The sequence below is a fragment of the Chionomys nivalis genome, chromosome 14, assembly GCF_950005125.1.
Source record: "Chionomys nivalis chromosome 14, mChiNiv1.1, whole genome shotgun sequence".
In the NCBI taxonomy this organism is placed as follows: domain Eukaryota; kingdom Metazoa; phylum Chordata; class Mammalia; order Rodentia; family Cricetidae; genus Chionomys; species Chionomys nivalis.
This window is the reverse complement of record NC_080099.1, coordinates 59,660,909-59,680,402: the sequence shown is the minus strand read 5'-3', so window position 1 is coordinate 59,680,402 and position 19,494 is coordinate 59,660,909. Positions and strand designations below refer to the sequence as shown.

General features: G+C 43.5%; 1 protein-coding gene and 1 pseudogene across 1 annotated transcript in view; one reads left to right on the top strand and one right to left on the bottom strand.

The window, feature by feature from the left end:
- The window catches only part of Klhl14 (kelch like family member 14), a 107,336-nt gene extending 88,734 nt beyond the window's left edge, over positions 1-18,602 (bottom strand). The window contains exon 1 of the mRNA XM_057788852.1: positions 17,647-18,602. Within this exon, the coding sequence (XP_057644835.1) occupies positions 17,647-18,602 (956 nt within the window). The remainder of the gene's footprint in view (positions 1-17,646) is intronic.
- Positions 7,729-8,528, top strand: LOC130886751 (60S ribosomal protein L7a-like; annotated as a pseudogene).
- Positions 18,603-19,494: the final 892 nt, after the last annotated feature.

The following is a 19,494-nucleotide window of genomic DNA, read 5'->3' as shown; positions in this document are numbered from 1 at the left end:
TAGCCGGTGCACACAAAAAGGTGCAGAAAGATGCAGGATTATGGAATAATAAAGAGAAGGCAAGGTCAGGATTGAGTATATCCCACTAACATGATGTCTCTGGGATTCTGAGTAAAATCAATGTTATAACAAAATATGGTCGGACCTCACTGTGTGATCTGAAACCCAATTTCCTTCATGACTGTAACTCCAGAGAGACCTTTCTCGTGGGAAACCCTGAAGCTGGCTCAGAGGCACTGGAGCCAGCAGCCTTCTACCATGCAGCTCTTTCCAGTTGGAGAATCACTGGTGGAGTAGCCATGCAGGGAGACAGCAAGGAAAGTTAGTTAGTAACTGGCTATGTTGACTCCAGGCTTTCCATGGAATTCACAAGGCAGAGATGTCTGTGAGTTGGACTGGCATTGTCTAAAGAGGCCCAGGGTGTGTTTGCAGGGTGGGGAGGTGATTCTGTGAAACCATCCTAGGGCTAAAGCAAAGGAAGAGGATGTTCTTATTTGAGGAAGATCTGTCACCAGGGAGTGAGCAGAGCGGGTGGGTGTGCTGCAGACACAATGAGGTGTGGCTCCTGGGATCCAGCTCAGGGACACCCTGCTGCTCTGAGTGAAATAGCAATCTCTTATCTTCCCCTCTTCCTTTCTTTCCCAATAGGGAGCCAGTTCTTTGCTGTTTCACTAACCCCGGAAGGGTGGTGGTGCCAAAGAGAACCCTAGCTGGAAGACTGCTATCTAGGAGACCTCCCATGAGCCCCTCTGGAAGGACATTCCCAAGGGCCTCTGAGTCCCAACCATCAGATCCCTGACTCTTAGAAACAAATTATACTGACAAAGTTTACTATAGATGCTAAAACTGAATTGTGGACACTCTGCTGTGAGGCTTGAATTATCCCCAAATGCTTGAGGGCAGCAGGGACTGAAATTTCATCAGTAGGCAGTAAATTCCCTGAGGACTAAGAATTTCAAAACTTCCCCTAGGACTAATTCCCCTTTTTCTCGTGTTAATAAGTCAGAATTTTAAGATACAAATTCCATACAGATTTGTCCCACACACATCTTTCAGTAAATAACTGTCGTTCCTTTTTTCTACAGAGAGATGGAAAAGAGCCACAAATTATTTCAGCCCTGTGGTTTTTTCAGTGTGATTCAGTCTACTGGCAGCAAAAAATCACCGGAGGTTTTTATTAAAGGTCCCCATTCCAGGTGACGATTTGTTTAGAGTCTGGGGTGGGATTGGAGAAGACGTGTTTTATTACGGAAAGTTTTGGGTTGCTGCTTAAGGGAATGACTGGTTTTTACTGGGTTTTCTGGGGTGAATAAAGGGAGCTGCATTTCCCCCGTTCTAGTGTTGCATTATGGGAGGTGGTAGGAGACTTTGGGGGAATTGCTGCTGAGCTAGCTTACATTCTCTCCTGTTTTTTTTAATTATGTGTCTTAGTTTTGGCATTCGTGATGAACTGAATTGTGTCTCCTTCAAATTCAGACATCCTAATCCTAAACCCAAATGTGACTTACTTGTCTGTCTTTAAGGAAGCAAACATGTTTAATGCCTTCTTAAGGGGAAACCCTGATCTAACAAAACTACTTTTTTGATAAGAAAAATGAGAAGAGACTTTATGAAACACAGAGGAATCACATAAGGAACAGAGGAGGTTTCCGATTAGGAAGGGAGGCTCACCCCAAACTAGCCTTGGTGGTACTTGGCTCTGAGCATGCAGCTTCCAGTCGCCCAGTCCGTGGTGCTAATTTATGGCAGACCAAACTGGCTAATACAACCCTCCCTGGAAGAACTGTCCATCCACACAAAGGGCTAACAAGGACCGGTGAATGAGTCTCATCCTCAGTTTTGGAAACAGACTTGTGAGAAGGTCCCTCCAGATGAAACACGTATGGCTGGTTTCACATACGACAATTCCACATGACACCCCTGTGTCCTGACCCCCACACTGCAGATAGCACCGAGAACATGCAAAGGTCCTGAAGCTGTGTGTGCCGTGAGTTTCCATGGTGATGCTGTGAGGAAGGAGAGGAAAGCTGGGGAAACAGAAGCTTTTGTGGTAGAATCTTAGTACCTTTAAAAGTATACACATGAATTTCTTTGAGCTTTCAGAAATTTTAAATGATTCTTAAACCCTAATTGTGGCTGAAATTTCCTTGAAAAAAAAACAAAGCATTCTTTCTATAATAATCTAGAAGATGGGGCTGGAGAGATGGCTCAGCGGTTAAGAGCATTGCCTGTTCTTCCAAAGGTCCTGAGTTCAATTCCCAGCAACTACATGGTGGCTCACAACCATCTGTAATGGAGTCTGGTGCCCTCTTCTGGCCTACAGGCATACACACAGACAGAACATTGTATACATAATAAATAAATAAGTATTAAAAAATAGTCTAGAAGATTCTTTATAGGACACTATTGTTTTCTGGTCCTTGGACTTTAGTTTGGTTGCACTGATGGAAGGTGCCAGGGCTCTTTCTTTTTTATGTTATTATTATTATTATTCTCTCATACACATCCTAACTGCGGTTTCCCTTCTCTCCATTCCTCCCAGGCCCACCCCTTTTCCCAGATCCACTTCTCCTCCGTTTCTCTTTAGAAAAGAGCAGGCCTACCAAGGATATTAACTAAACACAACATAACAAGTTACAGTAAGACGAGACACAAACTCTCATAACAAGACTAGGCTAGGCATCTCAGCAGGAGGAAAAGGTTCCCAAGAGAGACAAGCGTCAGAGACATTCCCACTCCCACTGTTAGGAGTCCCACAGAAGCACCAAGCTAAACAGCCAAAACATATTTGCAGGCACTTAGCACAGGGTCATGCAGGCTCTGAGATTGCCACTTCAATCTCCGTGAGTCCCTATGATCAGGGTTCTTTGCTACACAGGGAATTCTGCCTTCCTAGGCATCCAGTTTCATGAATCTTCCTCCTACTACCTCTGCTTGCCACTCCCTAGTTCTAGAGAAATCCCAGCCTTGAATTTCTTCCAATGCATTAAAAATGGTTTTTAAATATTTTAGTTTTATAGCATTTGCTTTCTTTCTCCCGTCTTCTGTTTTCACTCCTTGAAGGCCTGAGTGCTGGGTTAGGGCTTTTGGTGATTCCAGACATTCTATCTGGAATTGGGCAACGTCTCTACAACCTCTGTCCAGGCTGGACCGATGTTCCCTACAGACTGAATAAACAACGAACCCCACCCCTCAAACCAACCACAGAACCATTACAATAGGAAAACCTGACATTTACAGATTAGTTGCTTCCTTAGCATATGTAGGTAATATAAAATACTGTTATCATTTACTTTTAATGAATACTTTATTCCCTTGAATGTTCAGATAAAGAATTCTTTATTTAAATTGTAATTTCCCAACATATCATATTTAAATTGTAATTTCCCAACATCTCAAACTCAGAACTATGAAAGTAGCCTACAGTACCTTTATTTTAAAAAAAAAATCTATCTATCTATCTATCTATCTATCTATCTATCTATCTATCTATCTAGTATCTATCATCTATCTATCTATCTATCTATCTATCTATCTATCTATCTATCTATCTATCTATCATCTATCATCTATCTATCTCTCTATTTTGAGTCAGGGTTTCATATACCTCAGGCTGGCCTTGACATTTTATTTTTGTAGGTAGCAAAGGATGACCTTGAACTTCTGATCTTCCTGCCTTTACTTCTCAAATTCTGGGATTACAGATATGGGGGACCATGCCTGATGTATGTGGCTCTGGGTGCCAACCCCGTGCATGGTAAGCAAGTACTCTACAAACTGATCAACACCCCATTCTTCTAATGTTAGAGTGTACATTTTAACAGAAAACAAAATTGTTTGTTCATAACAATTCATCATCAAAACAGAAATTGCTCTGTCTAGAAATATTAGCATTAAACCTCCTAAGTCTCATAAAATGCCTTGCCCTGATATTCTACAGACTCCAGTCACAGTGGTACAACAGTTCCTCAGGTAGCAAGAGCAGTTAAAAGTCATTTCATTTAAAAACCTACAGATTCTTTTGTCCTGAGGGAGGGACCAAGGAACCTGCAGAGACTGTACCAAAGAGGAAGCCGCCAAGCTATTCGTACGGTGAACTTAGATTTTCCAGCTCAGCATGTGCCTTGGTAGACTGAAGAGGGGGACTGTTAGCAGGGGGGGCCTGCCACCACTAAAAGCTTAGTGTTTTGCCTTTCCTTGTTGGTACCCACAAGGAATGCTTCTGCATCTCTGTGAAACTCAGAAAGTCTGGATTTAGTTTTCTTTTGACATTATTTCTTCTTAACCTGGAGTGAGTCTCATAAATCTCAGTGGTCAAAGAAATGCACTTCATTTCTCTAGAATAATGATTCCATAAATATTGTTGGAATAAATACTTCTGTGTCTTTAAGGGCATTTAAGTAAATGATTTGTGTGATAAATAATTTAGTTTTCAATTAAGGCTTTGCTAAGTTAGCTAAGACTAGCACTTGAGAAATACGATGGCCGAATCACCAAAGCCAGAATAATCACACAACAAACAATACAACATCGGTCATGAACGGTTTTTGTGGTCATACTGAACAGCAATATTTTTGATAGAGTCACCTGTGCCAAAGAGGAGCCCATAGGACAACGTCCACAGCACTTCTACATGAATTTTCTTTGCAACTTTTGTCAGCAACAAGCCCAAATTCCTGCAGAAAGCTGCCTCAGCTGTGACTTCGGGTCTCTAAGTGAGGACCCTGGGAGCTCAGTATTGAAAAGACAACTACCACAGCCAGACAATGACCAAAGACCCCGGACAGACATTTCTCAGAAGGACTATGTGAGCAGCATGCAAATGAAAGGCATTCAGTGTGTTGGCCTGTAAGGAAATACCAACCACGGTGACTCAGCATTTCACACTTGCCGGGGCATCCATAGCAGAAGATGCAAGTGTGGCTGAGGTTGTGGGCAAACTGCAACTCCACAGGCTGCTGAACACATGGGAAATGGCACACAGCCCCTCCAAGGGCTCACCTTGTTTTAGCAGCTGAGGTACTCTATGACGCAGAAGCAAATCTACTCATAGCTGAATAGACAGGTCCACGGCATGGAGCACAATGGTCAAGAGCACTTGCTGCTCTTTCGGAGTACTCAGGTTCCCCCACCTGGCAGCTCCATGTCTCTGTTAACTCCATTTCCAGGGAACTCTGTGCCTCTTGTGATAATCACATGCTCCTGTGTGCATATGATGCACATGCATACACTCAGACGCATGTGCATACACATAAAGTAAAACAAATATTAAAAACAAAGCAAAAAATCCAACAACGTAGCTCCATAAAAACGTGTAGATGGGAGCGAATAGCAGTGTAATTCGTAATTGCACAGACCAAATGTCTATCAACTAGCCTAAAACAAAGCCTGGCATATGCTTGCAACAGATTACTGTTCAGGTATATAAAGGACTAATGTATTACAATTGTACATTATAACATACAAAGTAACATACATTGCATGTCACAATGCAGATATATGTATACGCTATGCCACATTAAATAAGCCTATCAAAGACTACGTATTTTCCCCTTTTTTCTTAAGTGAAATGTCAAAACTGACAAATCTATGAAAACCAAAGTTAGATTGGTGGTGAGGCACCGTAAAGATTCACGGCTAGGTTTTCCAGGGGACAGTCACACAGTATTTGGAAGCTCACGTTGCTGTGGGTGGGGAGACAGTGCTCGTGAGCAATGAGGACCAATGGCAAACAGGTATGGGATTCTTCAAGGAGTGAGAGGAATGATTAAAATGTGCTGAAGCTAGTTGCAGTGATGACTTCTAACACAAATGATCAACTTTGGATGGGCAAATTGTACATACTCTGTGTAAGTTACAACTTAATAAACCCGTTATCTGTGAAGCTGCCATGGTTTGTCCGGTTTTTCTGATTGCCGACATAGATCAAGAGGACAGAATTGACTGTGGGATGAACCAGGGCACTTCTGGCAACTTAAAGGTGGATAAAATGAAGATAATATAAATCCAGAGACAGCGGGAGATACAGGCAATGTTCTGCAGAGGCATCTTGCTGGCAGCACAGTGATGGGACTGAGGCTACGGTTTCTGTGCTAGATAGGTTATGTGTCCTACCTAAAAGGGAAAAGAAACACAACTAAATAAATAGTGTGCGCATATAGAGCTTCTTCCTTAAGATAAAGCCCACTGAAGATTCAAGACTTCTTGGCCAGGCTTCATAGGCCAAGATACCTATGTTGTGCATTCAGGGCCCAAACATTCAGCCTTGAAGCAAAGTGGTCAGTATTATGTGTGTTTTGTAGGTAGAAAAAGCTGAAAATAGGTTAAATAAATTACCCAAGGTAGAGACAGCATATACAAGATTGAGGTGGGATTTGAACCCACGTCTGTCCGATGTTTAGGTCTCGTGGAGTGTGCAACAAACTGTTTAGGATAATTACACTATAAACCTGACCTTTCCTGTGTCTCTCCTGTGCCATCCCTCTGTTTCTCCATTTTGTCATTTTGGAACAGATGCCCGAGAAAGCCTTAAAAGAGAGAGATTACAGAAATTGCCACTGACAGGGATGGTACAGTTGCTATAGTAACCAATCTACCAAATTGGTCTGTGCTAGTAGGCACAGACTTCTGCCTCTGCAATACTCCGGTGCTGACTAGGATGCTTCACGACCGCAGCCAACCCCTGGGAAAGCATGGGAAAGAGAATGAGCGGAGGGCCGACCCGTGCATGCAGCATGAGTTTTCCTTCCAAAGTTTCCATTCCCGACTCCATATTTTATCTCCTCTCTTGCAGTCCTTTCATTTTGCACAGGATGTTTGTGGTACTTGGTTTTAAGAGATGCTGAACATCAGGGCTAAATTACAGTCTGTCGCTTTGTTCTAAGTGGGAGTTTATAAATAAGGCTATTTTCTTTTGGGCAACAAGTTCACCCTCCCAATTTGAGAATTCCCCGACTCCATGCCAGACTAAGAATGGACCAGCACTTCATTTCCAACACAAACATCCATTTGATTTTCTTAAAATGTCACAGAAGTTACTGTATGGAAACCAGAAGCCACCAAACAACAGTAGCTATGGGCTCAGACAGACACATGCATGCATCCACCCGTCCGCATTTTTCCACGGTTCTGTTTTCAGGGCCTCCTTTTTGGATGTGGATGCTTTCTGTTTTCCTCCCCCTCTCCGTCTCACTGGCCTTGCTTGTTTTCAGAGGCACCTGAAGGGACATAAGGCAGGGAAGTGAAACCGACTGTAATTCTTCAGTTCACTTCTCTGCAGCCTCCAGTGAGCCAGGCTCCAGACGGTGGCCCAGCTGAGCTCTGAGAAGCTGAGAGTGCCTGCATAGGTGCAATTTGCCAGCCCTGCTCAGAGGCACTCTGGGAGGAGACTAGAAGAAGAGAACTCTTTCCTATGAAACTCTGGTGTCTTAGAAGTCACATTCCTCTCGAATGGATTGAAGCCCGTTGTTGAAGTCACCGGGAATTCTAACCCTGTTACCTGCTCATGTCCTTGGTTTCACCTTTGGGTCTCTTCTACTTCTTTATCCTGGTCTGAAAATTTTGTGTTGTAGGTAAAATTACAAATGCCTCCTAGAGTTGTTTTGATAGGCTAATGTGTATTCGGAAAAATTTGGGTTCTTGAACTCTCGCGATCTCCGAAGCTCCTTACATATTACCCACAATCCCCTTTTTCTTTCTCTCTCCTCCAGCCCGGCAAGATGCCCAAGGGAAAAGAAGGCCAAGGGGAAGAAGGTGGCCCCGGCCCCCGCCGTCGTGAAGAAGCAGGAGGCGAAGAAGGTGGTGAATCCTTTGTTTGAGAAGAGGCCTAAGAACTTCGGCATTGGGCAGGACATCCAGCCCAAGAGAGATCTCACACGCTTCGTCAAATGGCCCGGCTACATTAGGCTGCAGCGGCAGAGGGTCATCTTCTATAAGCGCCTCAAAGTTCCTCCTGCCATTAACCAGTTCACCCAGGCCCTGGACCGGCAAACAGCTACCCAGTTGCTTAAACTTGCCCACAAGTACAGGCCAGAGACCAAGCAGGAAAAGAAGCAGAGGCTGCTGGCCCGTGCTGAGAAGAAAGCTGCCGGCAAAGGGGATGTCCCAACTAAGAGACCACCTGTCCTTCGAGCGGGCGTCAATACAGTCACCACTTTGGTAGAGAACAAGAAGGCTCAGCTAGTGGTGATTGCCCACGAGGTAGACCCCATTGAGCTGGTGGTCTTCCTGCCTGCCCTGTGTCGCAAGATGGGGGTCCCCTACTGCATCATCAAGGGAAAGGCCAGGCTGGGATCGGCTGGTCCACAGGAAGACGTGCACCACTGTTGCCTTCACACAGGTTAACTCGGAAGACAAGGGTGCTCTGGCCAAGCTGGTGGAAGCTATTAGGACCAATTACAACGACAGATATGATGAGATCCGCCGCCACTGGGGAGGCAACGTCCTGGGTCCTAAATCTGTGGCTCGAATTGCCAAGCTGGAAAAGGCAAAGGCCAAAGAACTCGCCACTAAACTGGGTTAAATGTACTGCTGAGGTTTCTGTACACAAATATAATTGTAAAACTTTAAAAAAAAATTGGGTTCTTGTGGTTTTAAAATTCGTTATAAATACTTTGGTTTGTTTGTTTTTTGAGACAGGAATTCTCTGTATAACAGCTCTGGCTGTCCTGGAACTTGCTCTGCAGATTATTTTAAGTAACATTTTGTGTGTACGTCTTTATTTTCCTTCCTTTACTCCTTCTTTCTTTTCTTTCTTTATGTGTTGCTGCTCTACATTTTTTATTAACTAGTTGCACTAAACCAGGCTCTGGGAAATCAAACTATATTACAAGCCCATTTTATGGATGCAGAACTCCGCTAAAGTGGAGCAAAGACAGTAATTTGCTCTGTGGATTCCAAAACAACAACATTTGCAAAATTGTTTGCCTAGTTTCACAGTTCAACTGAAAAGCACACTGACTTTCCACTGTATGAGCCTCTGTGGTAGCTGCTCCTACATAGGGGCCGCATCTTTCTCTGTGATGAGAAATCTCTTCTGCAGCCTCTAGATATATGTAATCTATTTTGGCTCCTGGAAAGTGCCCATCTCTTCTACTGGGGGCTTTGCCCATGCTTGCCTTGCTTTACCTTACCCACACTCCCAGCTTCCCCTATACCTGTTACCAGGTCACCCTGGAGAGCTCATCATTCAAGGCTCGTCTTCAACCTTCTCTATAGAGAAAGTCTTTTTTTATTAGCCAGACACGGTAATGACCCTCTATTCCACGATGTCCTTACAAAAAGGCACTTGCTATGTGCTTATCTAGCACCAGTCTGATTAACTCGTGTCCCCTGTCCCCCTTTCTCTTTTTTCTTTTTCCTGTAAGCTACAAGAGCTGAGGAAGGTATCCATCTTGTTCAGCTCTGTGCATTGGAGCTCGGTGTGGAGTTGGGTCCTGCCTACATCCGCTACAAATGAACTGATATTCCACAGCACAGCTTTTTCTTAGTGATAGTTTTCAGTGCCTCACCCAAAATTCTTTTTGTGGGTGTGACTCACTCATGCATGCAGATTTAGAGAAGCCACCCAAGGTAGCAAATGTCACCTTGCTTTTCAACTCAAAGGATGCTGGGAACGGAGCCAGTTTTGCATAAAATACACTTTTCATCCTCTATGTTTGACAAAGCTGTCTGTCACCTTTGATCTCTGACACTTCTAAAATGACTACACAAGTCATCTGAAGCACAGATGAAGCAAAAGAATAAAGCTTTGCTTTTTTAAATGACATAACACCTAATAGACAGCTATAATTATTGAACTGAATCAAATCACAGAGGATAAGATAGCATGACTTTCCTTTGTAAACATTATCTTTTCGTTATTTTAAGAAATAGCAGTTCTTTGCTTTGCAATGGATTCTGTTGATAACTTTAAGGTATGTAAGGCTGAGCGTATCAGGACTCAAAAGTTTCTTGAGTTGTATTTACCTGTATAAAATCAAATCCTTAATCTCTAGAGTCTCCTTGCCCACCCTCCTATATTATTGATTCTCATTTCTTTCTTCTTTGCATAGTTTGTCTCTTAATGACTTCTGTTTCTCTGTATTTTTCTTACTACTTCTTATTCTTTCACCCTTTCCCATGACTTCTATCTTCCCTCTATTGTCAACTTTCTGTATTTATTTGCTTTCCTTCTAATACTGCAAACCATTTTAACCCATTCCCATCATTTGTGAACAGATAAAATCCTCTGATATTTTCAGTAAAAAGAAAACTATATTCTGTATGTTATATATAGTAAAACCAACAGTTCTTCCTACTTATTTTATATCACCATACCACTGATTTCTTTTTCTTTCTTTCTTTTTTTCTTTTTTCTTTTTTTAAGAAAAAGGTATCATCACTGGTAATTTAAGTATCATGAAATGTCTTGAAAGTTAATACAAAGGGCACAGGAAATGAATGTTTCTGAAGATTCTAGAATGATGGAAGGCTTAAGCAGTTATGACAGACAGTTAATGAAATGATTTTCTAGAAACAAAATATAATCAGAAAGCACTTCCAAGATGTTAATCTTGTTTTCAATTGTTAAAGTGTGTGGGCATTTTTATAGTTCTGGCTTGTTGTGCCTGTTGAATATAACTCCTTTAGGAATCATTCACATGAATAAAATTCTGTTGCTGGCCCCTCCACAAACAAAACAAGGCTGACACACAAGTGCTTTCATCCAAAGCATCCTGAGAAGGTGATTTGTTATTCAAGCTTGAACTGTGCAGTTTTGTTGTATTTTCTTTCTTTCTTTGTTTGTTTTTGAGACAGAAGACAGTGTTTCTCTGTATAGCTCTGGCTGTCCTGGAACTTGTTCTGTAGGCTGTAGACCAGTCTGGCCTTGAACTCACAGAGATCTACGCCTGACTCTGCCTCCCAACTGCTGGGGTTGAAGGAATGGACCACCACAGTCAGACTTTTGTTGTATTATTATTATTATTTTTCATACTTTACTGAAAGTTTTCCTGAGTGTTTGAAATGCAATGGCTCATCTAATTTCTAGGTCCATACTCGGGACTTACAGTTAAAATGTGGTAGACCAGTAGGCTGGGATTCCGGCTTCCTAGTGAATTTTCTTTCTTTTCCCTTGACTGGACAGCTGCAAGGGTTATAAGGTTGTAAACTTTAATCACTGTTGTGGTGAGGTGAAGCCAATGTGTAGAAGGTATAGATCAGCATTTGATTTTAGTCATGTGGGCAATACACACTCACAGCGACATGGTATTGTCCCCACACTGAATATTTACAGATCAATACTGTTCAGATGATTGGCAAATCATGCATCTATTTCCCGGTCTCTGAAAAGGCTGAAAGAGTTTTTTACATGTGAACAATAGAAATATTATGTGAAGAGCCTAGTAGTTGTTCAATTAGTGGTAGCTACCACTAACAATAGATGAGCTGGTGGTGGGGTGGACGAGAGACAGACAGAGAGAAATGTAGAGAGGGAGGGAGGGAAGGAAAGCTCGACATTTGCAGGTTCTGGATTCTATATGCTAGAAAAAGAAGAACATCTAATTCACTCTTTTTCTTCTTTTTTTTTTTTTTTTGATTGCTTATGCTATGGCTGTCTAGGATTGCTACTAGGTTCTTAAGTTTTACTGTGGAAACATGGAATTCTAACCTGGAATGATAGAATGATAGAATTCGTCATGAAACCTTTCTAAATGGAAGGTAGAGTTAGACTGATGGGGAATCTTCTCATCAGAAGAAGGTGATTTATTTCTTTGATTTGTTTTGTTTTGTGTTGTTGAGATAGGGTCTTAGTATATAGTCCTGGTTATCTTGGTACTCTCTACTCCACCAGATTGGCCTAAAATAGGTAGCAAACCTCCTACTTCAGTCCTCTGAATGTTAGGATCACAGGAGTGTGTTACCCTGTCTGTTAGTTTTTGTCTATTTTGTTCAATGATACAATGAAAGTGTCTATAACAGAGGTTGGTAAACCATAGCCCAATGAGTAAAGTGGCCTACCTCCTAGTTTTGTGAAGCTCCAAACCTGAGGATAGTTCGCATGCTTCTAAGTGGTCAAAAATAATGGCATGAGAATGAATGAATGCTCATTAACTCCAAAGACAGTTTGATTGCAGCATACCTGTCCTTAGTCACTGATTCACCATCTGTGCGACTCTTGTACCATGAGAGCAGGGTTATTGGAACAGTGGGCTGGTAACCACAAAGCCAAAAAATCTACTCTTTTGCTTTTTATAAAAAAAGGGTTGCTGACAACAAGAAGGATACTTCTCTTTGAGTTTGTGTTTGTGTGTGTGTGTGCATATGTACTGTCTATGCATGTGTGCATATTTGTGTATTTGTGCCCATATGTGTTTGTGTGTGTATTGTGTGCACATACATGTGCAGGCCTGGAGCCAATGTCAGGTGTTCCTTAGTCATTTTTTTTTTTTTTTTTTTTTTTTTTTTTTTTTGCTTTTTTAAAACAATATCTCTCACTGAACTTCCAGCTCATCAATTCAGATAGCCTGACTGGGCAGCAAAAGCCACTTCACACACACACACTCTGTCTGTTTGTCTGTCTGTCTCTCTCTCTCTTTCTCTGACTTTCTGGGTTTAGGATTATAAACACTCACTGTCCCATTCAGCTTTTATGTGGGTGTTGGGAATCAAACTCAGATACTCACGTGTGTGCTGCAAGCTACATCCTTAATCCTTCCTAATTATTTTTAAAGTCAGGTGCATTGCTATTTGACCTTTCCCCGAAAGGAAAAATGTCTAGATGTGAGTTCAATTTCAGTCACAAATAGCAGCCTGGGGTAGAGATGGTTATAGTAAGAAGTGTACAGTGTATAGAAGAAGACAGACCCAGCTGCCATGCTGTGTGGTTGTTTAACCTCGTTGTGCAAGCTTGGCCACCAAGCTTAATGTCTCTGAACATCAACTATTTCATCTTTAAAATAAGGCTAATGATAAGAATATAAAAGTTAATGTTTGTAAAGTATTTTAAACAGCACATGGTATAAGTAGCTACAGTCATTTATTTATTTATTTGTGTGTTTGTTTGTTTTGAGGTGAGGTCTTGCTGTGTAGCTTAAGCTGACCTTAAACTCACCATCTTCCTGCCGCTGCCTCCCAAGTGTTTGTGAATACAGTGATGAGTTGCCACACTTAATTACAGCAACACAATTTTGACTGTGTTTTTCTGTTAAGAAATTTTAGATACTTAATAAATTAGCCAAGTAAATGAGTAAACCTCAATATGCTTGTACACAGGAGGAAATCCAAGCATGAAATAAAATTTGAAAATGTCCATTTTTGTCAGCAAGTCATCTATGTGTAGAAAATACATCAGTATGTTTTTAATTGCCTTTGGATTGTAGGAGAGAACTGTTGGCCTCCCATACCTATGATATAATTTTGCAATCAATGGCCCTGTTTCAGATAATAAACAAATTGTATTGTAAATGGTTGAGTAACTTCTGATACAAAATCTAACAACCTAACGACTTCTAATCTGGGGGTATCAAATTGGCACAAAGGGAAACAACAGTTTAGAGAATGCAGATCGGTTGCTTTGCAGAGTCTGTCACACCATTCTCAGGAAGAGAGCCAATAAAGCCACTGTCCTACAGTCAGCTTGTAGGCATCAGGGCCGGGAACTACCCTTGCATACTAGCCATTGCCTTTCAGCCTTGTAAGGCATTTCGGGAATCAGATACTTAGGACCCTTAATGTCTAAATAGATTCTAACATTAACTAATGCATAATCTTTAAATAGACCATGCTAGGTGGAAAGTAAAAGCTTCATACGGTTGCTTTCTGTCTTTATGCAATGTAATTGCTTGAAGATACATTTCAGTATGGGGCTTTATAAAGGACAATATGTTAGCTGCATTATTATCTTCAAGCCTGTTTTCCACTATAGGTGCTTCCTATGTAGTGTCCACAGTAACTATAGCCTGGCCAACACACAAATGAAGTGTGACACATCTCCTTTCTTATGTCATAATCTCAGTTCATTCAGCTGTCAGTAAGCATAACCTTCATTTAATTTAGATGTGGAAGATGCAATGAAAATACAGACAAAAGTTAACTACTCCAGTCCAGTCTGAAATTATTACTAAATTGTGCATTAAAATTAAAAAAACTACAAAGAAAAAAAAGAAACTTTTGGTTCTTCAAGTTAATTTAGACTGAGGTCTTCAGGACATGTAATTCAGTTTATTTTCCACTACAGACCTTCAGCTAGCTACTCTTCTGTGCTAACTTCTCTCCATGAGATGTTTGCACTGTACAAGACTTTAGTAGTGACTTCCCCAGCAACTTTCCCAGAGCTTACTTCATACTTTTCTTGAAATGAAGAAAAATATTCTCATCTCTTACTAAACCTAAAGACAACAGCCAAGAAATCAGATTTCAAAATGCTTTATGGGTATTCAAGTCCTGCCATCTTCAAAATTTAAAAGAATAAACACTGATAAAAATGATGAAGATGTCTATCTTGGGGCATAATTTGATATTTTGATATATGTATATAACGGACCAAGATTAAGTTAGGCTGTGTAATGTATTTATTATTTGACTACCTCTCATTTTTTATGAGAATGTTAAGGTCTCTAACCTAATTTAGCAATACGTTTTTATTAACTGTGCCATACAATAAACCACTTGGGCTTATACCTCTTGTCTAAAATTTCATATCTTTTGTCAAGTCTTGTCATTTTAAATTACCAATTACTTGAAGATGGGGCCACAAGCTTCTTATTTCATTTACTGTACTAATGCTTACTTTATTAAAACAGAATATGAACATGAGTTCAAATGACATACTCAGAAAAATTGAGCAACTAGAGAAAAATACAAAGTGGATTCCATTTTTTCTATATAGTCTTCCTTGACTGCTCATTTTTCCAGATAATACAAATTCAGAATTACCTAATCATGTTTAAAGTCATATTTTATTTTATTATATCAAAGTATTTACACAGATACAATGTATATTTTAAACACTTGAATTTTTTGCACCTACTCTATTTACTTGTATTTTACATTCATTATGATCAATTGGTCAATATCAATTCCCCCCTTTTTTTTCTCTCTAAATTTGAGGCATGTCTTCATATTTGGAATCTAAAAATTCAGATAGAGGAAAAGTAATAAACAAAATGCCCTTCTGTTCAGCTGTCTTCAGCAAAAGTGGTGTGATCTCAGAAACAGCATGGTGACATATCTAACCTCCTGTTGACCTCTGCGCGAGACTGAGAAACAGTTTTCTATCATATTGGCTGCAACGCAAGGCTCATGGAATTCTAAAGGGTTTTAGCTTATGGACATTTTTGTTTACACTCAAGTTAAAATTTTTCATTCTTCTGTGAATTAAAATTATAATAATGTGTTTGTTCCCTAAAATGGAAAATGCTACAGTTACTGATAGTGGGATGGAGTTGAAATTATGTTACTGAGGTTGCCAGCAGGTTTGGTGAACTATTTTCTTTTCTATCTCTTCCCCTTTTAAGGGAAGATACAGTTTTCCTCCTACTGCAGAAGTATCAGGTCCCTGCAGCATCCGTGACACTTGTAAGCATTCAGTGGTCAGACACCATTACATAGCCTTCAAATGATGTGGCCCAGTGAAGCTGGGAGGTCTCGTCGCGGAGCCAGGCAGCTTGGTATCTTAGCTATCCACCAGGACAGAGCCAGCAGGTCCCAGCTGGTGTGCTGATTCCAGGCTAAGGTAGGACTTTGCCTAAGATTTTGCCTTTTAAAAGTGAACTCCCCTGACATTGAATCCTAGGGCATACTAACATACAACAGTGTGCTGTGCACACCAGAAATTATTTACCAGATCTAACACACAAAGCTTATCTGCCCAAATTGCTCTTAGGACAAGTTCAATCTTAAATTTATTATCCTCGTTGGCTTTCTGATTTATCCTAAATTATACATGTTTTTTTTAACGTAAAAGGCAGTCTCAAGAGATTAACTATGTCGTCTGAATTCTTGACTGTGTAGACTATGCGCTAATGAATATAGTTATAGGTCATTCAGAAACAATAAAATCTCACACAGTGGACTGTTTCTCCCCAGTGCCCTTTGGCATGCTTGCCCCTCACAGTGAGCGTGTCATTTTGATCTTTAGATATATGAAACACACCCAAGACAACCCACTTTCTATTTTGTTCTGACTTGGACTCATGTGCTCATTGTTGAAGTATGAGAGGTTTGCATTACTGCTTCTGGTACAGACATCTTTTGACATCACGACACACAGACTCATCTCCCACCGCTATTCAAAAAGTCAACGTACAGGATTTGTTACAAGTTCAAGAGTTCTTGTTCCTCCAGTTGGCCCAAACTTAACAGTAGTGCTGCCCAGACAAATGCAGTTAATATGCTGTATTCCTTTACATTTCTGTCGCTTCAGACTAGTAGAAACATGATAAAAAAAATCCAAACATCCACTCTCCTAAGGTTTCCTGGAGTGCTCCCCATGACCCAGGCATCTATCTGAATGGGACTATGCCTTGGCAGATTTTCAAGTCATGCCCTTTTGTCATGTACGACTTGGAAGTTTATGCTAGTCTCTGTGGCATGGCATCTGAGACCCAGATGCTCAATCATGAAAAGCGGGGGATACTATGCCTCATGTCCAAGAACAGAAAGGAACCCTTTGCTAGGGCTCATTTGGAAGGGTTTTAGACGTGGAGCCGATCAAACACGGTTGTCGGTTTCCCCAGTCTTCTCATCTGCGGCACTGTACCAAGGCATCGGTTCTCTCTCCCTTTGGACATGAAATGCTGTGTGCAGCATGGCAGGCAGCATCAACAGTTGCCTAACTTTTCTGTGACTCGCTCCTGTTAGGCACATGGATAAACTGGAGGAGCAGACTCTGCTCCCAGTCCTTCTCAACCACCAACCGTCCTTTCCCTCTTCTCGGGGAGGGTGTTAGCAGCAAGGCTCAGTGTGCAGCACCCTGAACTGGGTAGCTTTGCTCTCTTTTACAAAGTGAGAAGGAAGGGCTTTGTGGAGGATAGAAAAGTTTGCTTGACCATGGGATGCCGGTCGTTGGAACTAACAACAGGGATAGACAGTGCCTTTTGGGAGTTCCAGTCTAGGAAGAGAGCAGAGCTCAGTCACAGAAGAGAACCAAAACAAACAGTAACAGCTTAAGTGCATGACGGGAAGGCTATGAGATTTTCTTTTGCTGGCACTGTCTGGAAGTCACTCCTGGTCCAAAGCAAAAAAGAGAAAGTTTGGTTGACACCACAGGCTCCTCCTTGGTGAATAAGACCACCTTGAGGTGCCAAACAAGATCTGACTGACAAATGTGTCCAGAGTTGCTCTTTCAAAGTGCCCAGGCCTTTGGGCCCCACCTACTTGTTCCATTTCAACCCTTAGTCTGCAATCGTGTTTCCTGCCCTGAAGAGTTGGGAACCTGGGCGTTCAAGCGCTCAGGGATGCTGTTAGGCCAGGTCCCTGTTGCCCCTCCTGACACTCTTAAATCAACTTTCCCCACGCCAATTGAATTGTTTGAGATGGTTTTTCCGTGTGCGTTAGCCTCCCGCCCAGCCCACCCAGTTCTCCCCTCCTTCCTGCCCCCTCCCCTCCCTCCGGCCTCTCCAGCTCCCCACATCCCACCCCGCCTTCCTCTTTGTTGTCTCCTACCTGCTGGCCAGGCTCTGCCTGCAGTGCTGCCTGAAGGGCATCAGGTGGTAGTTCATGGCGTCCAGCAGCAGCTTCTGGCAGACCGGGTCGGTGCGCATGAAATCCACGGACTGGACCCGCTCCACCAGCTCCGGGGCGGGGATGAGCGCGAAGCGGAGGCGCTTCATGAGGTCGGGCGCGTACTGCATGCGGGTCTCACGGTCGTGCTCCAGCCACAGCACGGACATCTGGAAAAGTGCCAGCTCCGACTCCACGGGGGGCGGCAGCGAGTCCAGCAGGGCACGCATCTCCTCGAAGTTAAGCAACAGCACATCCTCCACCAGGTACTTGTTGGCCAGCTTCTTGGTTTCCTCCAGGCCGTGCAGTGCGGCAATCTTGCACACCTGCTTGTAGTTCTGCACTGAGATCTGGTCGTTGAGGAACTGAACGCAGAGCTTGGTGACCTGAGGGATGTGCAGGATCTTGCTGACCGACAGCACCTCCTCCACGGTGTCCAAGGAGAGGGTCACGTTGGCCGTGTAGAGGTATTCAAGCACTAGGCGCAGCCCGATGGACGAGCAGCCCTGCAGCACTAGGTTGTTAATGGCTCGGGGACTGGTCAGCAGCTTGTCGTCGGGGGAGGAGGAAGGAGTCCCGGGTTCCTCCTGTGGCGGCGGCTGCTGCTGCTGTGGAGGCTGCTGCTGTGACTGCTGCTGTTGCTGCTGCTGGTCCTTGGGGGCCCCCAAGCCGTCCTGGCCGCCGACCCCTCCCCCAAGAGGGGGGTGGCTGGAGAAGAGTGATCGGAAGTACTGCGAACAGGAGGCCAGCACGGCCTTGTGGCAGTGGAACTGCTGGCCCTGGGCCGTCAGGGTCACGTCGCAAAATAGCTGCTTCCTCCACAGCAGGTTCAGGCCGTGCAGCAGGTTGTCACTGTGGCTGGGGTCGAAGGTGGAGGTCCTGTCACCGGATCTGGACATGGCGAGCTGACTCCGGGCACCTGGCTTTAAACCCTCCTCCAACCTGGCAGACAGGGGTGGGGGTTAGGAGGGGGAGCAGGGTGGAGTAGGGGTGTGGGGTGTGGCCGGGATGGGGAAGGGTGTGAAGGGGAGAGAGGAACAACAATCAAGGCTCCGCTTGGCTTTCCCTGTGCGTGCGCTCAGGACCCAACCCTTAGAGGAAGGTGTGAAGGCGCGGGATCCTGAGCGCCTCCAGAAGGGTCCTCCTCTGGGGTCGGGACGCCGGTTCTGGTTCCTGCTACCTCTTACACACTTCGCCCCTCACTTTCCTAAAAGCACCCAGGCTCCTCTTTTGGCAGCGACAACGGTGACAGCAGCGGCGGCAAAAGTGAAGGCTGAGGCCGTGACACCTCGTGGTATCTTGTCCATGCCCGGCTGGATGAAGGGAAAGGCCGAGAGTGGGAAGCCAGGGGTGCCCCGAGAGCTCAGAGGCGACCGACGGCGGCGGTTCCAGGTCAACTGGTGCTGGAAGCTTTGCTTTTCTTAGTTGGCCCAGTTTGGGGGTGGGGTGAGAAAAGGGGGGCAAGACAGGCGTGCGGGTGGGCGATTCTTAGCTCTCTGAAAGCTGGGGACACCTTCGATTATCCGCGCTGCCCCGAAAAAGTCCTAGACTCAGAGTCTGAGGGAGGAGATAAAGCCCTTTCTTCTCCCGGGGAAGTGCAGCGGAGCGCGATGGGGACCCGCTCAGTGGACTCGGCAGAGGCGGGAGCTGTCCTTATCAATTCTAGCTCATTTCCCTCATCCCGGCCCTGCCCGCTTCCCCGCTTCGCAAACTGTTGGTTTCCCTCGCCGCCACCCCGTTTTGCTAATTTTCAAGAGAAGCCTTTAAACCTGGCCAGAGAATCCTTCCACT